At 33.8% G+C, this 25290-nt stretch overlaps 1 protein-coding gene across 1 annotated transcript; it reads right to left on the bottom strand.

The window, feature by feature from the left end:
- Positions 1-663: 663 nt before the first annotated feature.
- LOC120202172 (zinc-finger homeodomain protein 2-like) lies at positions 664-1875 on the bottom strand. Its single transcript, XM_039202643.1, has 2 exons — positions 1078-1875; positions 664-902 (listed from the first exon to the last, which is right to left on the bottom strand). Exons 1-2 carry the CDS (start codon positions 1772-1774, stop codon positions 829-831), a joined length of 771 nt encoding a protein of 256 aa, XP_039058574.1. The 5' UTR covers positions 1775-1875; the 3' UTR covers positions 664-828.
- Positions 1876-25290: the final 23415 nt, after the last annotated feature.

Here is a 25290-nt window from a genome sequence, read left to right as displayed (position 1 = left end):
ATATATGATCTAATTTCGAACAATTAGGTCTGCATGGTACATACATTATCAAAAGACTAATTAATAAATTTTGAATAAATACTAATCACTCCCCGTCATTAAAGAAATGCAGTTTTTAACTTGGTTTTGAACTCTAGAAACTGATGTGAACCCAAAGCTTTGAATCAAGTATCCAAAATCAAGAGTAAAGACAATGCAACATATTAAGTAGGAAGAAGATGATGAATCACAGTCGGATGCAATTAATCTTTTGACCAAAGACAATGGACTGGACCACACAGTTATGCAGTTCCCATACATACAAGCATATGCAGCTTTAACCGATACTGTGGTTAAAATTCCCGAATCAAGCAAAGTGTTCTGCATATCTTGTTGGTAAAGATTTGGACACTAGAGGATTTGCAGCAGCTAAATGGTCAAAAAAATCAAGCACACCTCTCGTCTTAAAATCTTACCTTTTAAAAGGAATCATATCCCTCTTTTACCTGTCATGTGGTTTGAATTCTGACATAACAGCTCACCCAGCAAATAATCCCAACTCAACCACTAAACCAAACAGAACCTGACCAACAATGGTTGTAAAAACTAAACAAGTGCATTCATTCTCATGCCAAAGCACATATATCAAGGCAGCTGAAGATTTGCTTAAACAAAAAGGTTGGGTTAGAAGAAGCTAAATATCTACCATTAACTCTTACATGCAGATAAATTCACGTACAAAAGGTTAACTAATTAGGTTTTTAGCAAATGTTTAATACTTGATACAAGGATAATCTTGATTAGTCCCCTCCCTAGCGGCCTTGCCTGTTAAAGCTCAAAAAACACCAGTTAAAGCTCTTCCATGTTCAGGCCTCTTTCATTTGCATTGCATGTCTCTCCACTTAGCCTCAATGCTCCAATATCTAAACCCATTTTCACATTCAAACATGTATTAGGATTAGAATTAACATTAAGTAAATATGATTAATAATTACTAAAAAAGTACCAAATGTTAGCCCTCCTTGAGAAATCTAACTTCTTCTTTTTTCAATTTAGTTTTGCCTTGACTTGAAGAAGCTGTTTTCTAGGGTTTCTTACCTAGAGTGTTCTTGTTGTTATGCATCCATACTTTGAAGACGTGCCTTTTGATCCCAGTTTCATTGCAGAACTGTTGAACTATGGCTTCATCGTGTTTCTGAATCCGCCACCCTAGCCTCTCAGCCAACGCCGCCATCTTCTCCTTCTGTTCCGGCGTGAACTTTGTCCTAAACCTCTTCCTTGAACTCGCCTGATTCGAAACATCCTCTTGATCTTCCCGGCTGTTTCCTCCGCCGCCTCCTGATATCGAAGGTAGAGCCAACGGCCTTTGCTGTCCCGCCACGTGGAGGTACCCGGTTGGAGGTCTAAAGTAAGGCGTGAATTGCGGTGGTTGGTGGTGGTGGTGATGGTGGAAGTAGAGATCCGTCATGGGAACGGAGTGTGGGGAGCCGAGTTCCGTTTCCTTTCGGTGGAAGTTACGGTGGCAGTTACAAGCTGCGCATTTGAGAGCGTCGAGGGTACCTTCAGTTCCAGCCGGCATGAACTCACAGCAACCGTCGACGGCGTAACCGCCGATTCCCACCGCGTGGTTCTTCAAACACTCTCTATACCTAGGCTTCCTCTGCAGCTGAGCCGCTGGAGTTATTGAACCCGGTTCAACACCCGACATTTTGGCTGGAGATGAGTTTCCAAGCGAGTCATAACTCGGTGCAAAACCCATCTCTTCTTCTTGCTCCTCTTGATCCTCAAACTCCATTTCTCCCACCAAAGAAAAAAAAAATTTACCCCCAGAAAGAGATTTAACAAAACAAAAAATAAACCTTTTCTTCCCTATAGAAGACAAAGAAGATAATAGGAACAAATAAATGTGACCGTAATATTTTCCCCCTTGAACCTGATTTTTTTTTTTAACAAAGGATCCTTCTTGATTACTCTCCCGTTCCAAAAAAATATAATAATAATCTTTAACCTCTCATCTGATTGATTTTTACAGAACTGTAAAATACATGGGGCGGGTTTTTAAGAGAAGAGTGGGTACAGTGAAATAGCAGGCCTGAGGTTTGTCCACTGTTGGGTACAGTTTGCAGAGCGGACAAATTAATGGAATCCAAGTTCACGCGCTTTCTCTCCGCACTGAAACTTACGTTGTAATTAATTTCGTGGATTTGGATGGGACCCTTTCTATTTTTTTCTCGTTGCCGAAAGTCAGGACCTCAAAGTGAGGTCAAGTGGCGCGTGAGACGGCGCGTAACCTTGTAGTACGGAGGGAAGGAGTTTGGTGTGGAAGAAGATGGGACACGGAATTACTTGGAGGAGCAATAAATTGTCGGCATTAAATGCAAAGCTTGGGCAAACCTCTGACGTGTGCCAAAGTTTCCGACATTGGTGGTGACGCGCTGTTGGCGTCAACATGCAATTAATATCCCGCTGTGTTCTGTAAGAGAGAGAAAATTAAGGAGGCAAAAGTAGGAGCTCAATGGGGTTATTAATACTCTCCTGTGATTCGCGTGGAGGGAACGTGCTTAGAAACTCATTAGTGGGGCGGTTGTCTTAGGAGGTTGAAAGAGTAATTTTACCTTACCAAGCCATGCAGGCATGCACACACCGGGATGATGGGAGATATTTTCTCTTTTACTTTGTTTCTTTCCTTCATCATTTTTTATTAAGTTCATAAATTAATATATTTTTAAACACTTTTAATTATTTTATAATGAATATTCAATAGTTGTTGATGTTTAAATTATAATCTCTAAAGAATAACGATTCATTTAATCACTAAGATAAGTTGTTTTACTTTTCTTCATCATTTTTCAAATAAAAATTGTTTTGAAGATGAAATTATTTTTTTTCTTCTTAAGTTTCTTTTGGAAAAAGTAAAATAATATTAATCAATTCAATTTTCATAATTTTTTAACTCAAATAAGTTTTATAATTAAAATTTTACTTTATCTATTTCTGAAGCCTAAAACGTGGGCAGAAGTGGGTATGATTGAAAATTTTGAAATTGATAGATTTAATTCATTACTAGACGGTTTATAATCTGTTGCATTAAAGCCTAATAAATGGTGGGAGCAACTACTTCACAAGAGAGAAGGTGTCCTAGTATAAATTATAGTAAGGAGGAGCCTTACAATTCCTTGGTATGCATTCATTGTCTTATTGCCTCTCCTAGGTAGGTTAGTAGTGAAGTCTAAGTTAATATTGTGAAGAATTCAAGTGGATCCCATTTGCTACTTATGTATGGGGAAGTAGAAAAACTAGTGAAAATCCTTACAAGTTGCAAGAGATGTCAAGAAGTTAAAAGAACAAGCGAATACTGTTGGCCAACGTTTTATTGAGAAATTACATCATTTAAAAATTTGTTTAGTAAGAAAATATCATTTAAAACCTAATAATTTTTTTTTTAAAATCCTAGTCTCTCTCTTTCTCCTACTCCTTTTCTTCTTCTTCTTTTTGCTTTGAGTTAGTGTCGTTTTATATAGATTAGACTAACTTCTTCTTTGTTGATTTTGTTTAGCCGGCGACGACACCAATTTTAATGCTGGTTATCAATCGTCAGTTTTTTTTTTAATATAAATAATTATGTCTTTCTGACACGTTTATTATTGTATTTGTGGTATGTTTATCTTTACATTTATGGTATGCTTTTCTTTTTTTCTCGGATACGTTTTTCATTTTTTTTCTTGGTCGTTCTTTATGTATTTTTTAAAGTTTGATTTGACGACACCACGACTGATAAAATGACGCTTATTTGAAATCTTGTTGATCTTCCCTGCTAGGGACATTCGATTAAATTTGGATGTGCGATTTGTGTTTGTTGATAGTTACTATGATGCTTGACTCTAATTTTCGATTCTCAATGGTCTTTCAATAACTTTCTTTTGTGGTTCATTTACAGTACAATCAGATTTGTTTGTATCTATTTTTGTTCAAGTCTTTTAGTTGGGTTTTTAGCCTTTTCCATTTATGATTCTTATATGATATAAAGTGGTTAGTTTCAATGTTATAGGAAAATGACCAAATTATGTATTTAGTTTACGATAATAATTGTTAACTCTTATTGTAAATTTGGATATTTTAACTTTTTAATAACACTAGCGATTTCTATTAAAAAGAAAGCTATTCCCACTGTCTCATAAAAGATGTCTATTATTAACTTTTTTTTATCAATTGTTCTAAACTTTGACTAATTATTATTTAAAATTTATTATCAATAAAAATATGTAAAAATGTATTTTTAAAACCTTTAATCAAGTAGTTTTCAAATATATATTTTATAAAATTTAATTATTTAAAATAATCAAGATTAAAGTTTAATTTTTTTGACTTTTTTAAAGTCAATAAGAGACTTTTTTTTTTTGGGACGGAGGGAGTATTTAGTACATCAACTAAGCAATCTTAGTAGTTAAGAGATTGTTGTTATTCCTTTAGGTATCATATTTGAGAATTGCATATTAGGGGTATTCATAATATGGTACTCGGACTTCTCGGGTACCCGGTTCTATGGGCATCACATTTTTCGACCCATGTCTCAATCTGTGACTATTAGGTACCCAGAATCGGATACACGTGAAATCCGAGTACCAGTACAATCAAGTATCGAATATTAGTTAATCTTTTTTACTTTTTTATTTTTTTTAAATCACATAGTAAACACATAAAATTTAAAAGTTCATGATCTATACACAAAAATTAGTGATTTAAAATTAATTTTAATGATAAATATTTGGATATATATGTATTAAAGTATTTCAAAAATATTAAAAACATTAATATCAATCGTGATTTTTTCCTTTAGAAACTCATATTGACAATTAATAAAATTAGATTTAAAAAATTTAAAACTTAAAAGTACATAATACAAACCTAGAACTAATTTAAAGACTTAAATTTAGTTTTAAGGTAAAAATATTAAGGAACTTAAAATAAAAATATAACTTAAAATTAAAATTAAAAAATATATATTAAAACTACTAGGTCAGGTACTCGGTTATACAAAATTCTCGACCTAGTCTCGAACCAACTCTCTAGGAAAATCACGGGTCGGATAACTTTTTTAGAAAACTACCCAAATTTTTAGGATTCAGGTCTACATATCAATCTGATCGGATAGTTTTGAACACCCCTATCATGTATGTAAAGTGTATGAGCGTTTATTATAAAATGATTGAAAGACTTTGGACAAATATTATTTTATATTCACTAAAATTTAATAAAAAAAAGCTACCTAAGCATCGAAAGCAATAATGAAATTTCAGTATTCAAGGTTTCCCATTTCAGATAAACTTTGATGATGATATTTTTTCGTAACGGTTCTTAAACCTTGAGATGGTGTGAGTCGACTTAATTTTTAAGTTTTAAATGGGGTGAAGTTAAAAAAATAAGAAATTTAAAGTTGTCATGGATTTTTTTGGTTAGATAGGTTAAATAATTAAAAATGCATTTTTAAAAAAATTGAGAAAAAATCTTTTAAAATATGAAAATAGTCCGCGTTAATTAATAATTCATTTTGAAAAGGATTCAATAGTAGATTATGAGTGGGAAGGATGAGCACTCCACAACACCAAAATTAATACCTAAGTATACGTCGTCTAAATACGACAAAATCTAATATATATTTAAATTATGATCATTTTATACATTCAAATTTATTTAACTTGAGTGAGATTTATTAAAAGGTGTTTAGTTTAGTAATTCAAAAAAACGTTTAATTTATAAAATAATTTGATTCATTCGGGTTTATTTAAAAATTATGTCCTTTTAATTTAAAAGATTAATGAAGATCACTATCGTCAATTCCTTAAACTAAAAAACATTGACTTAAATTTTTTTGAAAACTAAACCATAATAAAAAGTGATTGTGATAAATATGACGAATGTCATGGTTAGGAAGTATAGATGCATGTATTTAAAAAATATTTAATAATAATATTTTTAAGAAAAATATTATTAAAATGATATCATATTGTACAAATAAATCTCGAGAACACACTTGCCTTATAATCAGAAGATTTTTTCATGTATTCTCTGCACAAAGAGTCATTGCCTTGGTTTTTACTTAATACTAGAAATGATATAATATTACATTAAAAATTCTTTTTTAAAAACATTCGAAATAAAATGATAAATTTTTGTACGAATAATCATCGAAAATTCATTTCTCTTATAGTTGAGAGAATTTTCCATTGATTTCCATACAAAATTTCATTGTCTTGACTTTTATTTAATATTAAAAACAATATAACATTACATTAAATATTATTTTTTTTAAAAAATTAATAAAAGAGTATCTTTTTGTACTAACATTCCTCATAAACGTGTTTTCCTTATAGTAAGGAAACTTTTCATAGATTTTCACATAGAAAGTTATTATCTTGATTTTTATTTATTATTAAAATTAATATAATATTATATTAATAAAAAAAATTCGAATATAAAAGATTTATTATGCGCGAACCGCCATCCGCAACACACTCCCTTTTAATTAAGAGACTTTTCCATAAGTGCCCTCTACAAAATAAATTTACCTCAAAAATTTCAAGTATCATGTGTATAAATATATATACATATATATATATTCGAATATGTAAAATAGAAAATAATAAAAATAATTATAAACGTTATAAGATTTATGTAGTAACATAAGGTACGACACATTATATATATATAATTAATAAGTTAAAAAATGTTCAAAACTGAACAGTGATATGCATATTTATAGTACATGCTTGTTTTTTTTTGTCGAATAATATAAACAGTTAAATTATTTGAGAAAATAAGGTAAGTAGAAGTCATTTTGAGTTCTACGACAGAATTTATCACGTTAAGATAATGAGTTTTAATAAAAAAATATTTGATTCAAACTCGTTATATTAAGTTGACGAATTTTAATAAAATATAATTTTTTATTAAATTTTATCACATTAGATAAAAAATTTACTGAAAATATTTTTATTAAAAATAATTACTTCATCGTGACGAGTTCTAAATAAATTTTTATATATCTTATTAAATTTATTAATTAAATTGTTAGTCCTATTAGAGGGAAAAAACCTACATGCTTTTTGTAGGCACTCAATTCCTTTCAGAAGAGTTAATAATTAATCTTGGAATCTGTCACACAATAAGACAAAGCTCATTCGAATGGAATTTGTTGATTGAGAGTTAGTGCAATCGTGGATAATAGTCAAATTATGGTTTAATTAGTCCCGAATTAGTTTCATACATTTCAGATCAGATTTAAAATTCAACTTCCAATTACAATCCCATTACATTTACAAATGAATACCCAGTTTTACCCATAAACCCAAATACAACTTGTCACTAGTCCATTAACCTCAAAAAGGCCTAAACCAAAGGCTCAATGCCAAAGCCCATAACAATCTCGATTGTTGGAAAGCCCAATCATTTTATAAAATATTTCTATGAAATAATGCATAAATAACTAGATACTTATCACTTAAGGTAAAATAAATTTAATATTTTTATTTTAACTTTTAAATTATATTATTTATTTAAATTATACTTTTATCAAATATTTTAATTATACCTAATACTTAATTTTAAGTAATACATTAAATACATTTTATAATTTAAATTTAATAATCAATTTTTAAAATTTAATCTTCTAACACTTACTTTTCTTCATTTCGAATATTGTCTTAATTAGAATACCATAAAAACCTAGTTTCATTTAAAAAAATTATATTTTCTATCTTAAATTATTAAATTCTTAATCTCAAAATTTTATTGTAGGTATTGTTAATACATATTACGGATAGTGGTAAGTCACAAAATATCTTTGCAAAAGAATATAGGAATAATCTCAAACTTCAAATATAATGGTACATACAATTTTATTCAAAAATCACCTATCAAAATAAAAAAGTATCATTCTAGCATCTGAGTATGTACCAAACGAGCACCCTTTCTAACAGAACAAGGCGGAAGTGTGTTTTGTGAAATACGCTTGATGATGTGACACAAAAGCGAGTCCTGCAGGATGCTTTACCAGAGTTTTCGCTTAGGTGGCACGCCAGCTGAAAGGCGCATTATGCCAACCGTGCCTTCCATATTGCCCAATGTTTCTACCCAGCCTTCCCGCCTAGCTTACTTGCTAAGCACCTCCCCACCCCCTATATAAATCCCTCCCTTCCCTCAACTAATCACACCAAAAATTATCATAATCTCATCTTTATCTTAATATTTTCTTTCAAGTTGGTTCAAATCGTTGTCGGAAAAAGTTTCTGAAGGTATAAATTTGTTTTTTATTCCTTTAATATATTTATTGAATATTTTATATTTTATTAATTAATTGTAATTACTATTTTTTTTATTTTGTGTAGTTGTAAAATGAAAGGGAAATAATATGGAAAATGGAAACCAATGGTCGTCCCATTCTAATTATAAATATAATTAATTAACGTTTTGATTTTTTATTGTGATTCATGTGCATTATTGACTACCTTATCTTCTGTTGTGTTTTCTATAGAAATATATATATATATATATATATATATATATTTAAAAAATATTTCTTACTTAAATATTATTTTTTGAATTCAAATGTGATTTTAGGCTAACGATTTAAGTACAAACGGTTCTCTTATATGAAGGTCTTGATATATTATTTGAAATAAGCGTTGAATGTCGGGTGGTAGAGAATCAAGCAATGAAACTCAATAGTGATTAAAAGCAAGTATCTTCGCTAGTCAATCAGTCACCATGTTACATTCTCGTGGGATCCAAGGAAAATTTTCTACTAATTCATGTGATTAGATAGGATCGAGTGGGATTTCTTTAGATTATGAGAGGGCACATCTTTGGCGTTAATATAAATCGATCTAAGCCATTAATTTACGAGAGATCAACTATAAATATAAAGGCTCTCCACCTCTTTTGTATCACATTCCATCCATTCTATTTTCTTTTTGTTATTTTGTTCTTTGTTTTCTTTGTTTTTGTTCTCTCTTAGTAGTTAGAATAACCACGTTGATGCTTAAGTTTTTGCATCTATCGAAGCCTTGAGGATCCGACGAGATCTTTAGTAAGTTTAGGTTCTCACAAAGCTTATTTTCACGCTTAGTTAGGCACCCAAGTGATCAAAGAATGTCCAAAGATATCTAAAACGACGCTCCGACTAGACCGAAGTTTTAAGGACATGACACTATATATACCCCTCCTCGCTTCTTGTTCTTAAACCTCAAATTCTCTTAAGCCTTCAATTTCGCTTTGTTTTCTTTTTAAATAAAGAACTCTCATCAGGTTCGATATTTTTACGATCATGTCTCGAGTTGAGGATACGGCGGGAGCACATCGTTGCCATTAATTTTGTGAAAATGACTAGTGTTTTTAAAATATTTATTGAATATTTTATCGAGTGAATTCTTTTTCTTGGTATTAAATCAAACAAATAAAAGAGATACATATATAGTACAAGAAATACAGTAGTAGGAAGCTAAATTATACAGAACGGAGTTGTCTTGACATACAAAACCTAATAAACAAACTATCACGTAATCTAGAGACTTCCGAACACAGAAGTTGAATCTGTCAATGCACTTTCCTTGGAGCTTGTCACCTCCTCTAAATCGCTTCTGTTTTTTCACATGAAGATATTAAGTAACTCTCCAGCAAGTTCTAACCTGCATCTCATCGACGAATAATCTGTAAATGATAACCAAAGCATGTTCGACACTTCTTCTAGACTTATTCTATAGAAGATAATAGGATGAAGAAATATATGACTTACTGTTCTTATTGATATGGACAATATATATACAGATTATGTGAGCACAAAGGAAGGAAAATAACTACTAATAAAAAGGAAACAAAATAAATTGAGTAACTGCCAAATACTACAAATAATTACAAAGAAATATTCAAACGTGAAAATCCCTTGATTTTCTCCTTTGACTTTCTCAACTTGATTGTATATCCTTATCAAATCCCTTGATTTTCTTCTTTGACTTTCTCAATTTGATTGTATATCCTTATCATGCCCCCGCGAGATGGACGACTGTGAAGCAAGTCCAATCTTGACCTTGAGAGAGTCAAACTGATGACGAGCAAGAGGTTTGGTAAGAGCGTCGGCAAGTTGATCAGCTGTAGAGATGTGTGACACTTGAAGCAAACCATTTTGAACTTGTTCTCGGATAAAGTGATAGTCAAGAGCGACATGTTTCATGCGCGAGTGGAAGACCGGATTGGAACAGAGATTTGTGGCACCAACATTATCACAATAAATAACTGGTTGTTGGGGAAGAGTGACACCTAGTTCCATAAGGAGAGAGCAAATCCATCGAATTTCAGCAGTTGTGGAGGCCACCGATCGGTACTCCGCCTCAGTGAAAGAGCGAGCCACTGTACGTTGTTTCTTGGAGCTCCAAGAAATAGGATTGTGACCGAGATAGACTATGTATGCACTAGTGGAGGTGAAATCGTCTTTGTTACTGCCCAATCAGCGTCTGAAAAGGCATGAAGTGCTAGTGGGGAGGTGTGACGTAGTGTGATGTCGTGCTCTAAAGTGCCACAGAGATACCGCAGTAGACGCTTGACCGCATTCCAGTGGTCACTGGTTGATTGATGCATAAACTGAGAGAGTTTGTTCACTGTATAGGCAACGTCAGGCCGAGTGAGAGATATTTGAGGCTACTAACAATTGTTGATACTCGGTCGGATCAGATAGTGGAGTCTTAGATTGTAAAGTGAGAGTCGAATAATTGCTAGTGGTGTAGGAGCAGGCTTGGCTTCAGTCACGTGAGTTTATTAAGGAGATCAGCAATGTATTTGCGTTGACTAAGGAAAATACCATTGTTGTTGGAGGTGACTTCCACTCCAAGGAAGTATGTCACGGGGGCCAAGGTCATTGAGAGAGAAGCGCTGAGAGAGTTGTTGAATGAAGGCATGTATAATGTTAGTATTGTGCCTAGTGATAATGATATCGTCGACATAGACTAGAAGATAAAGAGTGGTGCAACGATCGTTGAAGATGAATAAGGAGGTGTCGGCAACTGAATTGGTAAAGCCTGATTGGAGAAAAATTGGCGCAACTCATGGTACCAAGAACGGGGAGCTTGCTTGAGGCCATAAATAGCCTTGCGTAGCTGTAGACACGATAAGGATGGTCACGATCAATGAAGCCCAAAGGTTAAGATATAAATACATCCTCAGTGAGAGTTCCCTGAATGAAGGCATTGTTGATATCAAGTTGTCTGAGTGACCAACCCTGACTAACCTCAAGGCTGAGAACAAGAGGTGATACTGAGGGGTCGAGAGGTGCATTAGGGTCATTGTGAGGAGACGAGGGCGGTTGGTCACTAGTAAGGTCACACTCGGTTTCACTAGAATGATTGGCGGGCTCTGGTGTAGGTGTGACGCGTGTGGCATTGTTTTGAGCTGAGTATTGGGGTTGGCTTCGGCGGTAGGAGCAGACATCTGTGGGGGAGGAGCAGACATTCAAGGATGGTGTTGTAGCGACTGGTAAAGTCATAGAACACCACTCAGAAATGATGGATGGAGTGGCACGAGAAAGAGAAGTTTGAGAAGTGGCAAAATAAAAAATGGACTCAACAAAGCGGACATATTGGAAAGTGTATAGACGAGCAGTAGATGTGTGAAGAAAGAGATAGACACTTTGAGTGGGGGAATACCCGACAAAGATGCAAGGAGAATAGTGAGATTCGAGTTTGCGGGAAATGTATGGGCGAAGCCAAGGATAGCAGAGACATCCAAAACTTCGAAGTTTGGAGTAGTTGGGAGATATACCAAAGAGTTTGAGATATAGTGAAAGGTGGTTTAAAGTTGGTGTAGGAAGGCGATTGATGTGGTAGACGATAGTATAAAAGGAAAAAGGCCAATATGATACATGCATGGATACATAAGTAAGGAGAGAAAACTCGTTTTGACAATGTGACGATGACGACGTTCAGAGTACTCATTGTGTTCAGGAGTGTGAGGTGGAGAAGTGAGATGTGAGACTCCATTGATAGTTAAGAATAAGAGAGAGCTTGATATTCCCCCCATTATCAGAATATAGAGTTATGATTGAACGATTAAAGAATTTTTGACGAGGGCCTTGAAGCGCCAAAGACATCATGTGTGTCAGATCTGCGTTTGAGGGGATAAAGCCATATATATTTGGTAAAATGGTCGACAAATATAACATAGTATTTGAAGTTATCAACAGAGTAGACTGGTGATGTCCATATATTAGTAAATATAACTTCAAGTGGTGAAGAAGTGGAGAGAGTAGAAGTAGAGAATGGTAATTTATGACTTTTATTGCATTGACATAAATTGCAATTAAAATTGAAATTGGAAGGACGAGAGACATCTAAATGAAACGAAGATAATATTTTTGAATATTGACAAAGAAGGATGACCTAGCCTACAATGCCACTCGGGCAAAGTGGTTTTGACACTGGAAAAGGCGATTAAAGGTGACTGAGTAGTGGAGAGTGGCCATTCATACACACCATCCTTAGTCTGACCCTGCAAAAGGATTTTCCTCATACGAAGATCCTTCACATGAAAAGAAAATGCTAAGAACTCAATAGAAGTATTGTTGGATTTGCAAAATTGAGAAATAGAAATAATATTACGTTTCATGGTGGGAACACATAAAACATTAGATAGGGAAAATGAGTAAGAGGGAGTGGTAAGAGAGGTGGAACTAGTGTGTGATATGGGGAGTCCAGAGCCATCGCCGATCATAATTTCATTTGTTCCATCATAAGGATTGTGGAGGGCAAGATTGTTGTGGTCAGTTGTGACATGATGTGAGGCACCACTGTCAAGTAGCCATGTAGTGTTGGAGGGATGGGTGGTGGCAACATTCGCTTGAGCTTGCCTAGGAGACGGTGGTTGATACTGTGATGAGATGTTAGGACGAGGAGGTGGTTGAGCATGTGGAAACTATTTCGGAATAGAGGACAGCTGGAGACTACATGACCTTGAGTACTACACCATTGGAAGCGACCAAGGAATGGACGAACATGAGAACGATTGTCTCGAGTGTTGCTGGGAGAACTTCTTGTGATATCTTGAGTGGGTATGGATATGAAACCAGGGAGCCGAAGAGTCTGATTGGTAGCGACCATGGAGTAGAGCGAACATTAGTGAGATGAGCTGATGCCGGTAGAGGTGAATGACTTATCTTGTTACAGAGTGACAGTTATTTATTGATGAGTTTTTCATGGAGTTCATCAAAAGAGATGGTGGAATCACGACCATTGACAGAATCAATGATAGACTGATAATTTTTATCAAGGCCTTTAAGTACTTTTTCTATTAGATCTTCATGGTCAAGAGGCTTACCGATAGTGGCAAGTTCGTCGGCCTGCATTTTAATGGACTGCATGTAGTCTGTAATGGATTGAGAACCTTTGGTAATATTTTTAAGATGGTATTTGAGTTGCTTGATATGGCCACGATGGGAGAGCATAAGTGTTGGCAAGGACTTGCCATGCTTCATAGGAGGTTTTAGATTGGGTGATGAGAGGAACTAAAGAGGGAGAAAGAGTGTCGACAAGTGCTCTAAATAATAGTTTGTCTTGACATAACCATGTCTGGTATGCAGTGTTAATAGAGATAAATTATTGGTTTGGTGTTGGGTTGAGGAGCAGGGTAGGATCCATTAATAAATTTTTGTAATTCATAGCCTATGAGATTGGCTTTCACTTGGGTCTTCCAAGAAAGATAGTTGGCGGGTGTGAGTTTAATGGAGTTATGGATAGTGATCATGGTTAGCGGTTTTGTGGGTTCTTGGGCATTGGGGATGATGACTTGGTTATTCTCATTAGCCATTGAAAATAAAAAAAAAGGATGAGAAGCTTGCTAGAGATCAAAGAGCAAACCGTGGTTGTGATACCATAAAGAAGATAATAGATGAAGAAATATATGGCTCATTATTCTTATTCATATGGGCAGTATATATACAGATTATGTAAGCACAAAGGAAGGAAAATAACTACTAATAAAAAAAACAAAATAAATTGAGTAACTGCCAGATACTACAGATAATTACAAAGAAATATTCAAACGTGAAAATCCCTTGATTTTCACCTTTGACTTTCTCAACTTGATTGTATATCCTTATCAAATCCCTTGATTTTCTTCTTTGACTTTCTCAATTTGATTGTATATCCTTATCATATTCTGATATTGGAAACTGTGATAGAGTAGACCATATATTATCATACATGTGTTCATGAAAATGAGTCTCTGATCTGGATAGGTTGGCAGAATCTAGAGACTTTAATCAGATTCTTTAACATAATAACAGTTGATAGTTGACCATATATTATCACTTGTTTCTTCCTCTCTACCACGTAAGTGTAGTCTGCACTCCATTGTTGAAGACCTTTTGGTTCTAACACGATAAAAGTTTTGAAAGGAAACCTGAATTTAGGATATTAAGGCAAGATTGAATTTTCAAGGGACCAAATATATCCCACAAATTTTGGAAAACAGAATACATGGTTTACGAGAAATTATTAGGTGAACCTTTTTCCCTCATCAGCAATGATCCCTGACCAATAATATCATGCCAAATAAGAATCAATTTACATGTAATTAATATTTTGTCAACACATCATTCCAACTCAGCATTCCCTTTTTCCTTTCTTTAAAAAACATTATCTTTCTCCATTATTATTCTTCTATGTGCTCATTTCTCTTCAACAATAAAATAAATTTTCATTACCTTTTAATCCCAAAAAATATCTCATAGATACTTAAATTCAACAGTGGGTTCTTTAGAATTTGATATTTTCTTATGTTTTTGTTTGGTTCTTAAAATTTTACTATTCATTTTTATGATCTCTTCGGTTCTTCCATCAATTTATCACTTCTTTAAATAGATTTTCTTTTATTATTGCTACATTATTATGTTGTTCTTTCAATTTCTTTGATATGTTGATGGATTCTTCCATCTTTTTTTTTATTTGACATTGTTTCTAATTTATAAAGTTTGACGAAATTGTTGTTATTTTTCGTAAAGATTTTCATATTATTTGATTTATTGTGATTTTCGAATTTGAAAAATCAATAATAATTCCTTAGAAAATTGTATTACGAAAAGGAAGGAGCACAAGTGATACGGGTTGGAGATTGAGGAAGATGATCTTGTCGTTGCATTTAAAAGACCAACAAACTCATTCTACCTTCTTCTTTGTCTAAAGGACCGTCGTCTTCAGCGTGAATAAACTCATCAGAAAGGCAAAGCCACCTAACTCAAAGGGCTATACTTTCTTTGTCTAGAGGACCGTCGTCTTCAGCGTGAATAAACTCATCAAAAAGACAAAGCCAGCTAACTCAAAGGGCTATACTTTCTTTTGGGATTGAAAAAAGAAGAAACAATATTTTGTTGTCCAACAAAAAGAGCACTGGAAAAAATAACAATGGAGGAAGAGGATGTTGAGTTGGAATGATGTGTAAAGATGAATGGAAAATCATTTTACTGTTGAAGAGAAATGTGTAAACCCTCATACTGATGCGGTTAATCCGATCCGATCTGGAGTGTCACATTAAGGTCATCGGAGCGACCTACCGTAAAAATAACAGAAAATTTAAAACTTTTCTTAAAACATGCAAACTCATAAAATTACTTGTGAATACAAAATAAAATTTATCGGTATTCGAAATAAAATAGATTTTCAGACTTTTATATAAGATAAAATAAAATACAATAACTGAATTCGATAACTGCACTGATATAATTCTTTTATCCTGCAATGATGAGTAATAGAGTGAGCTTCGGGAAGCTCAGTAGTACAGAACTACCAGATAATGCTGAAGAACGTGCAGATACATATAAACATATATTTCTTTATTGGTTCATACATCTACAGATTTTTATGCTGAGTAGAGATCCTACTGATATTTCAGGTGGTAACGGATAATGAACTTTCAGTTCAGAGGAATATTTCAGATGACTGAGTTCAGGAGATCAGAATAGGTTTATCTAGTGAGTTCCCATAAAACCAGTGAAGAGATATATATATTTTCTTTTTAAACAATAGCAGTTTAAAAAAATATTTTTATTCAAAAATCATATTAATCCCTCCAACCGAAAACTCCATAATATGCATGTTCCCCAGAACCATACACCCACCTACACACCAAGGACTTACCCTGAGCACAAAGCAGAGGAGCCTGCAGTAACAGTAACTTCCTCCAACAACACCCTCCCATAAAACGTTTATCAAAAATCATATTATTCCCTCCAACCGAACACTCCATAATGTGTAGGTTCCACAAAACCTTACACCCACCTGCACACCTAGTAAATTACATGATTCCATAAATCATGAACAATTCATATTTTTCAGTGAAAACAGGAAACCATATAACACATTTCAAGTAACCATAATTCATAAACCAGTAAATTCCATTATTTCATAAATCATGTACAATTCATACTTTTCGATGAAAACCGTAATCGAAATCATATACTATGTTGCCATGGTTCATAAACCAGTAAATCAATACTTTTGTTAAAACTCATTTCAAACATATGAAATTGTCATTTAGTACATGTGGCACACACTAGAGGATCAAAATATTTATCAGATATTATTCAGAGATACTGGATAATCTTATTGGGCAGAGAAACACGGATCTTCAATATACCGATAGAATCACTATTAGAAGAGTTCATTAACTGACAGAATCATCAGTTATTTAGAATGTGACTTGAGCTGATAAGGAAGAAATGAAAGTTCAGGACATTTACAGTCTGTATTGATCTATTGGATTATCGAAATAACTCAAGCTGAACAACTCCCAGAACTAATGCATGTTGACATGTTCATTCTTTGTCCTTCAGATATCCACTATTTAATAACAACAATTAATGTCCATAAATCATCTTTGGAGTCATCACTGAATGGGTCTTCCAAAGGGTCTTTATTTCATAACCACACTTCAACGATATCATGAAATGCTGACGTACTTGATTTTTGGTTCATAACCCATCGTAATTGTACACTATATAAACTCATCAGAGTTTCCAGACTTATCCAAATCACTTACTAAATCCTCAGTCATTGAGGTTACCTAGTTCCTTTAACAGTCAAGTTTATCCTGGTTACTTCAGAGTTTTCCAGAGTAATTCGACGTTTCTGAATTACAAATACATATTGTATTTCCGTTCAATTCAATTTGGTCTTCGTGGTTGATTTCTCTAACAAATATCCATATCTTAATACCGAATGTGATCTAGAGTTGAGTTGAGCTGAGTACTTCCAAAATTATCATTAAACAAAACTTGAGAAGATGAACACACATTCAAGTGATATATATATATGCCGTTCAGGTCCTGACATATCATTAAGGTTGATCGGCTCACTTAAACTGAGTTCCATAACTTTTAAGGATAGCACAACACTCATGTTTACTTGGATTCCTTAATTAACCCAAGACATTTACTTAGTCTAGACTATAAGGGCATTTTAGTCATTTTAGTGCTCAATATTTTTCCATCCATTTAAAAGCTTGAAGATATCTATTCATTCCTGGGCTTAGCGATACTCTTGAGTCATTTCCATTACAGGAGTATTTTGGTCATTTTACTGATCCAACGTATTTCAACCATTTCTTTCCATCCGATCTTATTATTTAATTTAAACGTATCATCTTTTCTAGTTCTTTTGAACATTCTGACAAAAGAACACCCTTAATAATTTATTCTTAACTCGGAGATTTTCAGTCAATTGCCTTCTCAGAAGTTACAAACATGTTATCAGGAATTTTCTGTACAAAGACAGGAACATAACAATTAAATCTATAATTTATCGGGTTAAGTACGAAATCTCATGGTGCTTTCTCATTCAGGGTCAACTCGGACTATTTTTACCTTTCAAGGTCATTTTCGTAATTTCTTAACCAAATAATTTCGGTATTAACTCTTAACGAAAATAATTATAATATAGAGATCCTATGGTTAATTGTTTTTCCGAATATTTTCTGATCTTGAAACGATTCCTTAATAGACTCCTAGAATCTTACCCAAACCTATTGGGATTAAAAACTGATTATCCAAATTTTCTAAGCAAAACTAGCATTTCTTATGCACATCAGTAGTTTCACAAAATCAATATGTCTTTAAAAATCCTTTATCCAACTTCTATGGTCAAATCTTGTCTTTTTACAACATAAGGGTATTTTCATAATTTTACCCTACCAGAGTATTCTCATAATTTCTCATCCAAGTACCTTTAATATTTAACCTTTGATGAAATAAATTATAATTTACATATCCATGCTAATTCCTTTATCATTGATCACAGAACTCGTAATTTAATTCTAAAAATACCTCAATTTCTAATATCAGTCATCAGAGCTGTATTCATTTACCGAATTTTTTACCGCATTCATATCGAGTGTATGAATTAATTAAATACCCAAATGAGACCAAACATGTTCATTCATGCATTTACCAAACCAACATATTCCATAAATACGTCGACAAACGTCAGGATAAGTATACCCGGAAAAAGTCAACGACCGTTTAATGGCCGGTCAACGCCGGTCAAAGTTATGGTCAACGGTGGTCAACGACGGTCATTGGTCAACGGTTTTACACAAATATCATCCTAACATAAATTAATTACATATTAGGCACAATTTTAAAAATATTTACAAAACTAGCACCCGAGTTTTTTACCTACGGCCAGGACTTGGGATGGTCCAAAAATTCCCGGATAAATTTCTAAGAATTATTTTATGGCATTTTAAGACACTTACCAAGCTCGGTTCAAAATTTTGAACGGTTGAGAGCTCGATTCCGAAATGTTGGAAACTTTGACTTTTTCACCACTCCATGTGCCGGCGATGACGGAGACACAGAGATCACCGGTGGACTCGGAACGATGCAAGGAACAAGATGGTGTGGGAGGTGTCGAAAACGGATGGCCGGATTGACGTGAATCGACAAAAAACCAATGGAAATTGAGTTAAAATCGACGATACTTCTGATTGAAATTAAAGACGAACGACACTGATTCACGACGAAAGACTTGAGGGGTTTTGTTCATCGGTTGACAACGAACACGATGATGGTTTCAGTTCGTCAAACGGAGGCCAGACAGTGAGTAGATCGGAGTAGAAATGAGAGTCGAATGGGAGGAAAACTGGGAAAAATATGCAGAAACAATCGGGGGAGAGAGTTTATAATTCTCTCCAAAATAAAAATGGTTAAATTAATAGTTTAGCCACTAAATTTTCTGCACTTTATAAAATGGTATTCTAACTTCGCGATTTTACAATTTAATCTTCAATTTCTTCCCAAAATACCAATTAAATTCACCACTTTATAAATTTTAAAATTTAACCCCTAATTTGGAGTGTTACAATTCTCCCATCCTTAAAAGAATTTCATCCTCGAAATTTATTTATGTCATAGAATTACAGAAATGAAAATTCCCTCAGTTCTTTCTCCACTAATCATTAACCAGTTGAGCATACATTCTTATAAGAACTTTTCCTTATTCTAATAAAAGAATCAGAACGGAAATATCCTTGTAGAATGAATTCAACCTTGGTTACGAAAATAGGCTCATGAAGCTGTAACATATCCAAATTTCATTTATGGAGTCGGATCGGAATTTCTCAAATGAGTAACTACCATATGGCTCGTAAGGTACTTCACAGAATTTAGACAGACGTTACTGGTATTCCTTTATAAAACGATAGAGTCCTAACAGATGAAAACCTAGGTTTGCTCAATACAGATAGGGACTCAACCTTAGAGTTCTGGCTCAGAGAAGTACGATTGTAGTTTATGGGCATGTACTGATCAAACATCTTTCAAAATTCGACCGGTCGGTCTATCTTAAAATTTTTGACTCAACCATAGTTCTTATACCACTAAATGCACCCCTCAAACCAATAAGGTTAACTCGATCTGATATAGAGTGTCACATTAGGGTCACCGGAGCGACGGACTGTAAAAGTAGCAGAAAATTTAAAACTTTTCTTAAAACATGCAAACTCATAAAATAATTTATGAATACAAAATAAAATTTATCGGTATTCGAAATAAAATAGATTTTCAAACTCTTATATAAGATAAAACAAAATACAATTACATGTCCCTAATCACATGTACCATACTCTGCAAACAACACCAGAAGAACTCCCTTACTGAATTCGATAACTGCACTGGTACAATTCTTTTAACCTGTAATGGTGAGTAATAGAGTGAGCTTCGGGAAGCTCAGTAATACAGAACTACCAGATAATGCTGAAGAACGTGCAGATACAAATAAACATATATTTCTTTATTGGTTCAGACATCTATAGATTTTTATGTTGAACGGAGATCCTACTGATATTTCAGGTGGTAACAGATAATGAACTTTCAGTTCAGAGGAATATTTCGGATGGCTGAGTTTAGGAGATTAGAATAGGTTTATCTAGTGTGTTCCCATAAAACCAGTGAAGAGATACAAATCTTTTTTTTGAACAGTAGCAAGTTAAAAACATATTTTTATTCAAAAATCATATTAATCCCTCCAACCGAACACTCCATAATGTGTAGGTTCCCCAGAACCATACACCCACCTACACACCAAGTAAGGACTTACCTTGAGCACAAAGCAGATGAGCATGCAGTAACGATAACTTCCTCCAACAACACCCTCCCATAAAACGTTTATCAAAAATCATATTATTCCCTCCAACCGAACACTCCATAATGTGTAGGTTCCATAGAACCTTACACCCACCTGCACACCTAGTAAATTTCATGATTCCATAAATCAGGAACAATTCATATTTTTCAGTGAAAACAAGAAACCAGATAACACATTTTAGGTAACTATAATTCATAAACCAATAAATTACATTATTTCATAAATCATGTACAATTCATATTTTTCGATGAAAATCGTAATCGGAGATCACATACCATGTTGCCATGGTTCATAAACAAGTAAATCAATATTTTTTGTTAAAACTCATTTTAAACATATGAAATTGTCATGTAGTACATGTGGAACACACTAGATGATCAAAATATTTATCAGATATTATTCAGAGATGCTGGATAATCTTATTGGCACAGAAACATGGATCTTCAGTATACCGATAAATCACTATTAGAAGAGTTCATTAACTGAAGGAATCATCAGTTATTCAGAATGTGACTTGAGCTGATAAGGAAGAAATAAAGGTTCAGGACATTAACAGTCTGTGTTGATCTATCGGATTATCGAAATAACTTAAGCTGAACAACTCCCATAACTAATGCGGGTTGACCTGTTCATTCTTTGTCCTTCAGATATCCACTCTTTAATAACAACAATTAATGTCCATAAATCATCTTTGGAGTCATAACTGAATGGGTCTTCCAAAGGGTCTTTATTTCATAACCACACTTCAACGATATCATGAAATACTGATGTACTTGATTTTTGGTTCATAACCCATCGTAATTGTACACTATGTAAACTCATCAGAGTTTCCAACTTATCCAAATCACTTACTAATCCTCAGTCATTGAGGTTACCTAGTTCCTTTAACAGTCAAGTTTATCCCGGTTACTTAAGAGTTTTCCAGAGTAATTTGGACGTTTCTGAATTACAGATACATATTTTATTTCTGTTCAATCAATTTGGTCTTCGTGGTTGATTTCTCTAACAAATATACATATCTTAATACCAAATGTGATCTAGAGTTGAGTTGAGCTGAGTACTTCCAAAATTATCATTAAACAAAACTTGAAAAGACGAACACACATTCAAGTGATATATATATATGCCGTTTAGGTCCTGACATATCATTAAGGTTGATCGGCTCACTTAAACTATGTTCCATAACTTTTAAGGGTAGTACAACACTCATGTTTACTTGGATTCCTTAATTAACCCAAGACATTTACTTAGTCTAGACTATAAGGGCATTTTAGTCATTTAGAGCTCAATATTTTTCCATCAATTTCATAGCTTAAAGACATACATTCATTCCTGGGCTTGGCTATACTCTCGAGTCATTTCCATTACAGGAGTATTTTGGTCATTTTACTGATCCAGCATATTTCAACCCTTTCTTTCCATCTGATCTTATTATTTAATTTAAACGTATCATTTTTTCCAGTTATTTCGAACAATTCTGACAAAAGAGCACCCTCAATAATTTATTCTTAACTCGGAGATTTTCAGGTCAATTGCCTTCTCAGAAGTTACAAACATGTTATCAGGAATTTTCTGTACAAAGACAGGAACTTAACAATTAAATATGTAATTTATCGGGTTAAGTACAAAATCTCAGGGTGTTTTCTTATTCAGGGTCAACTTGACTGTTTTTACCTCTCCAGGTCTTTTTCGTAATTTCTTAACCAAATAATTTCGGTATTAACTCTTAACGAAAATAATTATAATATAGATATCCTATGGTTAATTACTTTCCCGAACATTTTCTGATCTTGAAATGATTCCTTAATAGAATCCTAGAATCTTGCCCAAACCCACTTGGGATTAAAAACTAGTTATCCAAATTTTCTAAGCAAAACTAGCATTTCTTATGCACATCAGTAGTTTCACCAGATCAATATGTCTTTAAAAATCCTTTATCCAACTTCTATGGTCAAATCTTATCTTTTTACAACATAAGGGTATTTTCATAATTTTACCCTACCGGAGTATTCTCATAATTTATCATCCAAGTACCTTTAATATTTAATCTTTGATGAAATAAATTATAATTTACATATCCAGGCTAATTCCTTTATCACTGATCACAAAACTCGTAATTTAATTCTAAAAATACCTCAATTTCTAATATAAGTCATCCGAGCCGTATTCATTTACCGAATTTTTTACCGCATTCATATCGAGTGTATGAATTAATTAAATACCCAAATGAGACCAAACATGTTCATTCATGCATTTACCAATACCAACATGTTCCATAAAGCATGAAGAGGTAGTAATGTATTACCTCGATTTTCGTGCCATACTGATCGACCATAAAATCCATTCAAACACCCTCAATCTTGAAATCAACTTCCAATAATTCCTCAGATACATATCAACTGAAATTTCATAAAAAACAGAGCTTAATTTCCAAAAAACGGATCAAATCAGTTATAAATCAGTGAAAACCAGCTTACCGGGTTCGAATTTGGCGAAACGGACATCGAATTTGGATTCAGGACGTCGAAAAACTTTAGGATAGGTATATCAGGAAAAAGTCAACGGCCATTTAATGGTTGGTCAACACCGGTCAAAGTTATGGTCAACGGTGGTCAATTACGGTCAACGGTCAACAGTTTTACACAAATATCACCCTAACAGAAATTAATTATATATTAGGCACAATTTTAAAAATATTTACAAAATTAGCACCCAAGTTTTTTACCTGCGGCCAAGACTTCCCCACGCGCAGGGGGCAGCGCGTGGGGCTTGTACGACGCCGGGGAGGGTCCAAAAATTTCCGGAAAATTTTCTAGAAAATATTTTATGACATTTTGAGTCACTTACCAAGCTCGGTTCAAAATTTTGAACGGTGGAGAGCTCAATTCCGAAATGTTGAAAACTTTGACTTTCTCATCCCTCCACGCACAGGTGACGACAGAGACACGGAGATCACCAGTGGACTCGGAACGATGCAAGGAACACGATGGTGTGGGAGGTGTCGAAAACGGATGTCCGGATCGATGTGAATCGACGAAAAACCAACAGAAATTGAGTTAAAACCGACGATACTTCCGATTGAAATTAACGACGAACGGCTCTGATTCACGTCGAAAGGTTTGAGGGGTTTTGTTCATCGGTTGACAACGAACACGATGATGGTTTCAGTTCGTCAAACGGAAGCCGGACTGTGAGTAGATCGGAGTTGAAAGGACAGTTAAAGGGGAGGAAAACTGGGAAAAATATAGAGAAACAATCGGGGGAGAGAGTTTATAATTCTCTCCAAAATAAAATGGTTAAATTAATAGTTTAGCCACTGAATTTCCTGTACTTTATAAAATGATATTCTAACTTTGTGATTTTATAATTTAATCCTCAATTTCTTCCCAAAATACCAATTAAATTCACCACTTTATAAATTCTAAAATTTAGCCCCTAATTTGGGGTGTCACAAATGAGTACAAGGAAGAATAACAGTGGAGGAAGAGGATGTTTTTTTTTTAATTTTGGAAGGAAGGAGGAAGAAGAGGATGACTTAGAATGATGTGTTGGTAAAATATTAATTACATGTAAATTAATTCTTATTTATCATCATATCATTGGTTAAGGATCACTACTATTGTCGTGAAAAGGGTTTACCTAATAATTTCCCCTGGTTTACCGTCTGGTTCTAAGCCTTTAGAGGACCAATTTGGAAAAGAACATCCTCTACTTCTTTAGATGTTCACATTTTTTCTTAGTCGATACATAATTATTCAAACTCGATCCTTTTAAGATAATAATATTCTTTTTACCCATTGAATCAATTCAACGGATTTTTTATACTGTTTAGAATATAGCAAATGGGTCCCGAAGCCTTGTACTTAGCAGGTAACAGCTTGAACGTAATAATGTTTTTTAATGTCTCTGTTTATAGAGTTAAACAGTAATTCTGCATCCATGGATTAGTGGGAAAATACAGTTAAGAAATGGGAATTACCCCCACTTCCCCGGGCTAAATACGATAATTATTTGCCATTTGTTTGACGTGTGAGCATTCGAATGCTAGTCATTTAAGAAATAGAGGAATTGTAATGTGTTTTGTCACATGAGTGGAACTGTTGTTTGCCATGCATATGCAACTTTGGAATGGAAAAAGCAGCTTGAACCAAATTTTTAATGTTCTTTTCCTTTGGTTTTTTATTTATGGGTGTGGGGGATGAGTCGAATTGAAAGAACAAAAACATTATTGTGAATCAACCTATTCGACTTTTGTCAGCCAATGCAAGGAGATAAAATTAAGTTGTTTTGTTCTTTTAATGAAATCTAGGGCCATTGTCAGCCCAAGTTTAATTGCTGCAAGTATTCTTAACAATAATAGTCTAATCTAAATTACCATGCACTAGCTTTGTTTGATTTTGTGATAGAAATTTCATCTTCCTGTTGAAGCAGTGGTTCAACATTCAATGAATCTGTCCAGCATCTTCTACTGTTACTCGATCTTGGCCTAAATCCATAGCTCTTATTTGCTTGTTACCATAAAATCCTTGAAGTAACATTTGAGAATTTAGACTTTATTCTTTTAATTAATAGTACTAGCTAATTTTATTAAGTAAATATGAAATATTCGAATATTAAACGAAAAATCAACAAAAAC

Source organism: Hibiscus syriacus, unplaced genomic scaffold, assembly GCF_006381635.1.
Source record: "Hibiscus syriacus cultivar Baekdansim isolate YM2019G1 unplaced genomic scaffold, ASM638163v2 tig00008262_pilon, whole genome shotgun sequence".
Lineage (NCBI taxonomy): Eukaryota > Viridiplantae > Streptophyta > Magnoliopsida > Malvales > Malvaceae > Hibiscus > Hibiscus syriacus.
The sequence above is the reverse complement of the archived record's forward strand: the minus strand, read 5'-3'. Positions and strand labels throughout refer to the sequence as shown.